Below are 11,241 nucleotides of genomic sequence, written 5' to 3' on the forward strand. Positions count from 1 at the left end.
AGCCCCTATCTTCTTCGATATTAGGACTCCACAGGGGGGTAGGTTAGGGACCTATACACTTCTGCCTGGTATTTTGGTAGATACTCTGAAGGTTCCAACCCTGCATCTAGGGACACTAGGGGGAAGGATACCTTGGATGAAGCCATTCTTAATAAAACTTTATTTATTTTTTTGTACTATCTACGTCCTGGATCCCTCCAAGCTCATTTAGCAATACAGTTGTTCCCTATACCAAGTATTGTGGTAGAGAAGGGATTTGGTATTTTGTATATACTTTATTTATTTATTCCTAGCCCACCCCCCACCCTTTTTCTTTTTGGGGGGTTATTGAGCTATCGTTCTTGTGACAGACCCATCTGTATGGACTAAGATTGCTGGATTCGTCTGTTTGCTTGTTTCACGAACTCGCCCATTCTTATGCCTGGATCTAAGGGAATTGACTTTGTTACCGAACAAAACTGCCGAACGGACGGCCACCCAGAAGAGAAGTGTGCTGCTGGTTAACCTATTGATCCCAATTAGAACGTTGCGTCGACCTCCCTTCCCAGTCGACAGAAGTGTGCGAAGACCGGCTGTTCGGGAGATTTAAAGACACGAATGGACTTACCCCAGATAGCCGTCCCATGGAGTCAATCGCATACCGAAGAACTGTAACAGACTTTGACTCCATGGCGATTGAACTATGCGTATGGGATCTGAGCGCTATTCGCCAATAATACGCACTCAGATCCAGGCTATTTGGGGATGTGTTACACGAATGAGAAATGATCGGCAGTTCTAAAGTTAGGCATTTTTATGTGTTTTATGGTTTACATTTAAAATGGCGATTTGCCTCTGCTTTGGGAGATAATTGAATTACTTCCCAATTATCTCCTGAGCAGAGGGGAGGAAACTGTGATGTATGCTGGGAATATTGTGTGACTGTCTGTCCTGAAATACCATATATCCTTCTGCTATTCCAGTCTCCCATTTGGTCCCCTAGGGGAGTGTCCACCAAGTGGAAGACCTGCATAAATACGGGCGGGTAGCCCACAGTAAACTCAGTTCGTGTTTTACCCTCAATGCGGAGCTTGGTCTCGTTATTAGGGGGGATCTCTACTACCAGCGACTAGAGACTGCTTTATGGAATTATTTGCCGTTCGGGAGTTTGGAGTGTTCCCTTACTTACGGTTCACATGATTGTAGTGAGTACGCATACAGCCTACATTATTGCGAACAGGGAGCATTCACTAAACAGCGGTTTGTACATTTCATGCTGAGGGTACCGTAACAGTTCTATATATGGCTATTTCAATATCCAGGTGATGCTCGGGGTCTCAGGTTTTGTTCTATATTGAGACCCCCTAGCATCTCTTTCTTTTGTTTGTTTTGACCTATTTAGGGGTAAAGCCCCCGGAGACCCCTGGAGTCTCCTTGCGGTACACAGGATAGCGAGTCCAGACTTATGCTCTCCCGTCGAGGTACGGTGATCTAGTCTGATCTTGCTACCTGTTTTTCGTTTTCATAATGGATTTGTATAATGCTGTTCCTGGCCCTTTAATTACTTTGGAGCAGTGTTACAACTTTAAACTGGCACTTCGGATGCAGTCGAAGTGCCGAAGTCGTCAAAGTGGCCGCCGTTCGACAAACGAACACTTGGCGGCGGCCATTTTAACTTATTCTAACGCGATCAGCGGTGTGTGCAGCCAAATCTATGAAACTGTTTTCGGCTACCCAATTGCACGAACACCGCTGACCCGTACCTTCTTCGACACCGCGGCTGGAGACCAAGTCCCGTTCGAAGATTCGAACGCTCGTTCGAATGGGACTTAGTCCTTTTCTCGGTGTAAAATAGACTGACCTCACAGCCTAAATCCATGGAACTGTTTTGGGCATGAAAATGTGCGGTCAAAAGTTACTTATACCTATCTCCTGAACGGCTGAACGGATTTGAACGATTTGTGGGTATGTTTGTATTTGGAATGTGCTGATTAATAATATATAACTGTTATTAATATTGGATGTATGGTTTTAGAGTTATGAAAGTTGGGTAAAAGGTATGTTTAAATTGTACGGATAATTGGGTTACCTCTCAGGCTAAGGGGGGGAATCTGTGGGATGTAACCATTGTGTGATTGGGTAATGTATAATTGTATGTGAGCGTCTCCCTTGCAGGGGAGAATTGCATAAAAGCAGAGTGTGTGCCATTAAACCTGAGTTCTTCTTGACCCTCAACACGTAGTCTTGTCTCGTCATTGGAGGGGACAGCTATAATCACACTGGGGATTGCTATGCGCTGCATACTCCCTTGAGCTTTAATCACTTAGCTCTTTTGAGAGCTTGCTCCTGTTACGCTCTCCTTGGAGGAGAGGTCTTCCCCACACGGTCCTGGATGCTGGAGGTTCATACAGTGTGGAAGGAAGACGGCGAGACTTCAGTTAAGCCACGGCGGTTGTGGAGTCTGCGGTGGTTGTGGTGTCTGCTGCAGTGCTTGGAGTCCTCAGGAAGCGCTAGGAGCATCCGTCAACGGAAGGTGTCCGTTACAATAATAATATGCAAAACTTGGCAAATTACTAGTAAATATTGTATTCCACCTGCAGTAATGGAATGTATAACCATATATTTACTTAGCTAATTATGATTTCATAAGATTTGAAATCTGACCAGCTTTTATCCAGGTATATTTATTTTTATTTTAGTAAAAATTAATTTAAATTAAATAAAACCTATTTACCAGCTTTCTTGGTAGAAATTCTGTAGGCTTGGAGATATATTCCATGAATTGTGTATGCAAGTATGAGTAGAGAATTTTGGAAATAGGAAGTTATCAAGAGTTCTGAGTATTCCAGATTCAGTTTGAAAAAGAATATTCGTTTTTCAAAGTTCCAGAGTTAGTTGGAAGAGAGAGAGAGTTAGATGTGTTCAGCTTTTGGTTAATGATCGAAGACCAAAGACCTTCTTGCTTATTGCTCCAGATCTCAGACTTAAGGTCGTCTTCGGCGCTCCTCAATTTTTAAAGGAAAAGCTTCCCTAAACTTTCTTTACGTCACTAATTTAAAGTGACCAATAGGGTCAGGTAGGTGAATCTTCTCTACAGGTTGTCATCTATACTTTGGTCAATAGATGGCATTGTAACACCACAAGAAATTCTTATCAAGTCCAACTACCACTTTGTATGGTGGGTTAATTGAATTTTGTGATGCGTTTGATGTCACAATTGTCATATCTCTATGGTCCCATCCATCAGAGATCTATCAATCTTTAAAGGATTTTCTTAGACTGGCTTTTTTTTGCCCATAAAATAGATTTTGACTCATCTTGAACCCTTTTTCACCTACTCTTACAATGGATCATTGTAGCAATCTATTAAATTTTAAAAATGAACATTAATTACTTTGGTATTATCTACTTCTTGTAATCCTGTGGCTTAACTGTCTCATTGTGTGAAACTATGTGTAGTAGTTAGTAATGTGACAGCATGCGATATATATATATATACATGTTCTTTTGCTAATATTTATTTAATAATAATGACATTTCTTCATTGGGTCTCTATCCATCAATATTATTAACATAGGTACTATTTATATATGATTAAACATAATTATAGTTAATCTATATGGATGTGTGTGTGTTTGGGCTATTTCAACCCCCCTTCTTGGTGACTTACAGTATACATTTTCTATTTCTAACTGAACAGAAAATGTCTGCCAGTGAAATATACTGACAAGAAGGGGATTATTATTATGAGGAGGAAAAATAAGAAACTAAATTTTAGAGAGATTGAGTTTCAGAAAGTTGGAAGACGTCCAATTAGTGACAGAAAAAAGGCAACCTGTGAAGTGGTTTAGGACAGTGGGGGAGGGATTAGGGGAAGAGCATTATATTTGGGTGTCATCAGTGTGCAGGTTTTAGCGAAATCCAAATGGGTTCATAGGTTTTCCAAGAGGGGCAGTGTAGCGGAGCTCAAGTCCTGATAAGGACTTTCTCCACCGAACCTTTCACGACCTGGAACAAGGCGCTGAAAAGTTAATAGCTCTATCCCTACCAGTAACTGGACGACACACGTTATGGAATAAAACGCCAGTTCTACTCCCAGAACTAAATTATTTTATAGCCAGAGCCCCAGCATGGGGTGTCCATACATTTGCATTGTAAGCCCGCCCAGGCGTATGTGTCTGGGAGATAATTGAGTCAAAGACCAGTAATGTAATTATCCACGGAACAAAGAGAGCCGAACATGAAGCATAGTAAAACACCCTTAAATACAGTTAAACCCCACAGGAACCCCACATGTCCTATATCCCGGATAGCTCTTGTACGGGCACCCAAGTTGTCCAAATAGTGCGCGGATCCATACGGCATCATACCGGGGGTAAAATATTGACCTGCCGCATGTGGTGTATTACCAAACTCTATAAATGATGTTGTGTATACACATATAAACTCTGGTCCGTCTACTTTAACCCCTTAAGGACAGAGCTTCAGAAGCTTGTCTTTCACTTAATGACACAAGCATTTTTTGCATTTTTTTGCTGTTTGCGTTCAACTGCAATTTGCATTTTACTAATTTATTGCACCGACGCATATTATATACCGTTTTTTAAAGGACAGAAAGGGCTTTAATTTGATGTAACATATATTTACATAAATGCTTATTTATTATTAAAAAATACAGAAAAATGCAAAAAAAATTAAAAATCTTGATTTTTTTTTTAACAGTTTTTGCAATAATAATGTGTGCACAATTAGTGCAGGTTAAGGAAAGTAATTAAAAATAAATTCATTTAGTTGTTCTGATTTACAGAATATATGTGTCTGGGATTTTAAGTTTTTTTTTTTGGTAGTTACAGGTCACAAAGCACAAGGAGTAAAATAAACTTTTAATGTGGAGCGATTTTAGAATTTGGTATGTTTGTCTTGTAAGCTTAATAGCCATAAAAGAAAACAAAATTGCCACACAAAAGTATATATTTATATAAAGTAGACACCACAGGCTATTTACCTAAGGTTGTTTTGACACTTTCTACGTAGCCATTTTACCGCCAACCTCTGCTAAATATTGGAGTAAAATTGTGTTTTTTGGGGGTTTTCGCACACAAACTTATAACAAAGAACTTCTCATGTGTATTTTGTAAAGTTGGTGTGTGCTATTCCTGTACAAAGTTTTATTATGTGTTCAGTTACTTCTGCTGAGTACAACGGTACCCCCATTGTATGTCTTTGGCACTATTTTGTGAAGCTACAGTGCCATATAGGAGACCTGTCCTTTTCAGTATTCACAGTAGAATTTTGAGAGACGGATTTAATGAGCCTATGCTTCCATTTGGGGTATTATAACAGTTTGACTGTTCAAAAAAAAACCACAAAGGCCTACCATTTGTAAAAGTAGACACTCCAGGGTATATCATAAGGTGCATATTGTGCCTTAGCATGCCCCCATTTTTTCACCAATACATGCCAAAGTATGTGGTAAATAATAATTTGGGGCATTTTTTTACATACGGATTGCATTTTTGCTGGGCATTTTGTATATTTCATATGTGCCACTAAGTTCAAAACCTCCAAATTATGCTCAGCTAAGTCTTCTGAGTAAAAAGACATCCCCAATGAATGTCTTTGGCACTATTTTGTGAAGCTACAGTGCCATATTGGAGACCAAGCCATATCAGTTTTTACAGAACTCTGGATTTTGACGCTGGGCCTATGTGCAATTTCCAAGCATCTTCGCAGGTTTTAAATTCAAACTACCCCACAAAGGCCTACCATTTCTTAAAGTAGACACCCCAGGGTATTTCAAAAGGCATATTTTGAACCTTAGCGTGGGATAATTTTTCCGCTAGCTTGTACCAGGTGTAGTGGTAATAAGCGTTTTTTTCTGCCTTTTTGACACACAAAGTGAGTTTGCACAGTATATTTTGCAAACCTTATGTGTGCTACGACTGTATAATACTTTATATGTTGCTCAGCTATGTCTGCTGAGTACAAAAATACCCCAGTATTTACCTTTGCCGGGTAAATGTGGACATCGGAGGGGCACATTTGGGACACAGCCATTCCATTTTTTTCAAACTTTACATTTTTACGCTGTGCCCATGTCCCATTTTAGAGTATTTTACCAGGCTATATAATCCAAATACCCCATAAAGCCATACCATTTCTTAAAGAAGACATCCCAGGGTATTTCAAAAGGCATATTTTGAACCTTAGCGTGGGATCATTTTTCCGCTAGCTTGTACCAGGTGTAGTGGTAATGAGCGTTATTAAATGTATTTTTTAACTTTTTAAAACTTTTTTTACTTTTTAAAACAATTTTTTAAACTTTTGTTATGCTTATTAATTTTTTTAAAGTTTCTTAAACTTTCGTAAAACTTTTTTTTACAGATTTAACATTTTTCTAAGCTTTTTTTTTTACCGTTAACCCCTAAATAGCAGTAAGCAGCACTAACCGTAAATTCCCCATTTTCCCATAACTCCCACCCACCCCAGCTAGCAAAATATTTAATTATACAATATTTAAATTAGTTAATTAAATAAATTTAACCCCTGAGGGTTAAAAAATAAATAAAAGTTAATCGTCAGGGGTTAAAAAAAATTAGATCACAGTATAATACTGTGATCTGTATTTTGATCACTGTAGGCAGTGATCGACTGGCAGGGAAGGGGTTAATTTTTATTTGGACTGGGTAAAGGGTTTATTTTTTTTAATTTTTTACTTAAACGTTATTAAAACTTTTTTTAACTTAATTTTTAACTTTTTAAAGCTTATTTTAAAACTTTTTTTACCGTTAACCCCTAGTTAGCCTAACACTAAATCCCCCAATTCCCCACTAACTTCCACCCTCCCCAGCTAGCTAAATTTATAATTTTAAAATATTTAAATTAATTAATAAAAGAATTAACCCTCAGGGGTTAAAAAGAAAAATCAGATCATATTAAAATGTAATCCCTGCCAATTGATCACTGTAGTCAGTGATCAATTGGCAGGGAAGGGGTTAATTTTTTATTAAAATGGGTAAAGGGGGGTGGGATTTTAAATTAACTTTTTTTTTTTTTTTTTTACACTAGGGGGCAGGATCAGCACTGATCCGTCTCCCTGCACTTCACAGTGAACCCGGAAGTGCAGGGAGGCGGAAGGTAAGTATACACAGCACATGTGCTTGCTCTGACATGCTGTCAGAGCGGGTAGATGTGCTGGGGCAGCCCGATCCTGTGCTCCCGGTCTGCCTCTAATACAGAGGCAGACCGGGAGCACCATTAACCCCACGATCGCCGCGATTGCGGCGATCTGGGGTTAATTTTACCGCGTGACGGACAAGGTCCGTCACCCGTCGTTAAGGGTATTCCCTGGATGACGGACCTCGTCCGTCACCCGTCCTGAAGGGGTTAACAAATATTTATTCAGAGACAAAACAACAACATATAAATAATGACACACAATGTAACTAACTGACAACAAATAAACCTTATAAAGTCATCAGATCCCACTCCTTTGTCTCCATTATTGTTAAATTTCACCTTTATATTATTGTAAAGCGCTGTGGAATAAGTTGACATTATATAAATGCCAATAATAATAACCTAATAATGCTTCATCTACATCCTTTAGGGTGCAACCTAAAGAATGGGCCCCAGATTGGAGGGATCAGCAATTATTTTATACCCTAAAATGTTACCAAACTGTTTATAATGGTTTCCCCCCCTACATTGACAATCAGATTAGGCAAGTCCATGAATTTGGATAACAAAATGCCGACTTTAAATTTGAAGGAGAAGAAAACGACAGGGATTGTTTAAAATGAGTAGTATTAATATTTGCCTCCTGTCTTTAATAATATTATTTTCCTTCACTGAAAGGTTAGAAAAATCTTGAATTTTATGTCAGACAGGAGGTCCATATTATGCAATTGTATGACGCAGTGGTCTGGAACCCTACATGCCATATTAGCAAGGTAATTCTTGTGTATCAATCAGACTAGTTATTGAGCTTCCTGATTTCAGTTGACCTCTGCTGTTTCCTTATTCTAGTGTATTTCTGGAATACTACTTTATTTATTAATTTAAATTCTTTATTTTTTAAGTACACATAGATATAGCAGTTACAAATGCGTTCGTCATGCCCCAAGAGCATATATTCACGCTTTAACAATGAACAACAAATTATCTGGACATGACATGGCAGCATAATGCACATTTTTTGTTTTAGATTGCTATATAGACCAATTTTGAATACATGTGGTTGTAAATAATGAGATGAACATGCAAGAAACTTCGTAGTATGCCAGTTAGTTAGGTAGCATTAGTGAGAGTATGGTAGTACTACACAATTTTTGAATGATAATCAGACAGTAAGGTTTCATATACAGTGTGTATGTATTATAGTAAAGGATTAGTTTGCAGGCTATAGGTACCGGTCTAGATTATGCAGATCGTACCTAGTTACTCACGGGTGTGCCCTCTAGACATACAGTAGATAATGACATAATAAAAAGAAAAATAAGGTAAGATACAGCGTGGAAGTGGTATGGACAAGAGAGGGTAGCCTAGGTACATCAGGAGTATCGTATGGAACATGTCAGTGGGGAGTTAAGGGAACACAGGGAGTGCATCTAGCTATAGTAGCTGACATTTCCATTGATAATATCACCACTGGCAACCTGGTGACTGAGTGAAGCCCTCTGGAACTAAGTGTAACCCTTGACAGATGGGGTAGTTCAGGAGGCAGTGGGCATGCTAATCACAGAGGGAACTTAAAACGAATGCATGCCCGCTGTATACAATACCCGCTCAGCCTATTCCAGTGATCAGAAAGCTGACAGCACACACTGATAATTCACAGAGGCCAAGTGTCCCGTTTACAGGTATGTGCCACCTGGAGTGAGGATCCGTCACGCAGCTGGGGAGAGTCGGGCACAAGGTTGCAATTCCTTGCTTGCGTATGGTTCCTTTCTGGCCCCCGGCCCGTGGGAGATCTAGTGCTGGTCTAAGAGTTGAGCCCTGCAGGCGGTCGTGATGAGGTTTAGGTGAGCTGCGGATGCCAGCAGCGCTAAGCCTCCGTGAGTTAGGTACACAACGCTTCTTCCTCCTCCTCCTTCTTGCTGTTGGAGCGATGTCGCGGCCATGTACAGCTGGCTGTGGGTTGAGGGCTCTTCCAGGGTTTGTTAGAACAGAGCTCTTCGCCACCTCCCTCTCTGCTTTTTGGCCCATTGCAGCCCAGAATTGAGACCAGAAGCGCTCGAAAGCTCTTTCTATCCGCGCCTCGTGGGAGGCCTTGGTTGTTGCGGCAGCCATCTTGCAAAGTTGGTCACGGTGATTTGGGCACACAGGTAATGCCGCTGTTTGCTCCTAACGGTTGCGTTCCACTGCCGTAAGTTAGTCCACCAGTGGGGACCGGGATATTCCCCGCCGGTCCAGAGGGGGGGGGAGGTGTCAGGGCACAGCGATAAGCAGGAACTGAGTGAGGTGGAGGAGCGGCCGTCTCCAGCACCCCAATGCAGTAGGCCTTAGACGCTGGCAGTGCTGGTATCACACCACCTGGTGTCTTCTATGCGTTCACCCTGCTTGCCTCGCATGGGTAAGTAGCTAGGGCAGAATTATTGTCGAAGATTGTGGTCAAAATCTTTGGTTTATGGTCAGAATCGCTTTTTGTCGAGGAGCTCTGGCTTTGCACGTCTGCTTCGTTCGGCTGCCAGGCCCCGCCCCCCATACTACTTTATTTAAATGTTCTCATTTACTACAATTCAATCAGTGCGGAGATTACTATCTTGCCAAATGCCTTAAAGGAGCTCTCTAAGTACCACTACAGCCTACCCTGCATTTTTGTATTTATTTTCTCCTATCCAAATCACTTAAACTTGTTTCTTCATTTCAGATCTCCAGAGTCCTATTCCCAGGACTCGCCCACGGTGGACAAAGCAGGTTGGAGCTGTGTTCTGCTATGATGCCCTCAGTGTCTGTTATTTTTATTATTAATGGATGTGAAGAATTGAATGCACCTTCTGAAGCATTGTATACCGAATCTGTAGAATTATCCATCGTATTGTGTGTCTGAAGTCATTACCCATTTTATGCCTTGAATTAATCTGCTTCCTTGTGATGGTCTTAGAAAATGGAATGCTCTGCATAAGGACACCAAACACTATTTATGCTTCAAATATAAAATAATTGGATTCAATGATTCTCTGAAAACCATGATTTCTGGTCATCCTCCCTAGTTCGTACTGAGATCATCAGCTTTGCACAGAGGAGATTTTCTCAACTCTTTTAATTTTCCTTTTTAAAAAAAAAAAAAAGTGGGGGTCAAGTAATCTAAGGATTCTAATCCAACTTTAAAATGTATATATTTTTTTAAATTAAGGAGTATTTCTTTAACTTGTCACTATTAGTCTCATCTTTTTATTGACAAATAAGCATCCACATGAAAATTAATAAATTTTCTAGAATTTCTTATATTGGAAGTATTAACAAGTACCTGATTTTATTTTTATGTATATATATTTTTTTTCTTTAAATGCTGCTGTTTACCTTTGTAATACATGGTGTTGGATATTGTGGAATAAAATCTCACTGGGAATAACATAAACCAATAATAACTTTATTCTTGTTCTCTATGGGAGCATCTCCTCCAAGTGAAAGCGGAAGAGAACCCCGAATCTGTCAGTCTGCAATCAGAATACACCCTGCACATTAACCCCTTAAGGACACATGACATGTCATGATTCCCTTTTATTCCAGAAGTTTGGTCCTTAAGGGGTTAAAGACGCTAAATGTCCTTATGGACAGCATGAGGCCATCCAGTGTCATTTCGTGGAGTTAAATTTGAAGGCAATCTTAACCCAGGAATATAAAAATGTAAAACTTCAATGTTTAGATTGTACATTTATTCTTATATTTTCAGTACTGGTGAATTCTGAAGGTAACAACATTAGCTTTTTATTAACTTTTTATGCATACTGCAAAACAATAGATATATTAATATATGATGAGATTAATTACTTTGGCTACCTAGAGTATCCCATTAATCAATTTTATATCAACATACTGCTCATGGTTTCATAATTAATATGCACTACACTATATAGTTGGTACATATGCAGGGCTAAAAGAAATATCTACAGGCAAATAGAAGGCGCTATCTATATTTAGTGACAGTGAACACAACATTTATCTATTTACAAGTGAAGCAATATAAAAGCTGCACCTTCAAGTGTAAAATAGGTCAAAACACCACTAATATATATTACAAAAAAAAATAAGGTGCGC

At 39.5% G+C, this 11,241-nt stretch overlaps 1 protein-coding gene across 2 annotated transcripts in view; it reads left to right on the top strand.

Annotated features, from left to right (window-relative positions):
* Positions 1–10,206, top strand: part of ARHGEF39 (Rho guanine nucleotide exchange factor 39) — a 132,166-nt gene extending 121,960 nt beyond the window's left edge. The window contains exon 11 of one of the 2 annotated variants that reach the window (XR_010090860.1): positions 9,851–9,935. Coding sequence is in view for 1 of the 2 variants with exons in the window: in XM_063453512.1 (XP_063309582.1) it covers positions 9,851–9,920 (70 nt within the window). In the remaining variant the exon portion in view is untranslated. Of the gene's footprint in view, positions 1–9,850 lie in introns of both variants that reach the window. The other variant, XM_063453512.1, reaches the window with a different exon arrangement.
* Positions 10,207–11,241: the final 1,035 nt, after the last annotated feature.

The sequence above is a fragment of the Pelobates fuscus genome, chromosome 5 (genome assembly GCF_036172605.1).
Source record: "Pelobates fuscus isolate aPelFus1 chromosome 5, aPelFus1.pri, whole genome shotgun sequence".
NCBI lineage: Eukaryota > Metazoa > Chordata > Amphibia > Anura > Pelobatidae > Pelobates > Pelobates fuscus.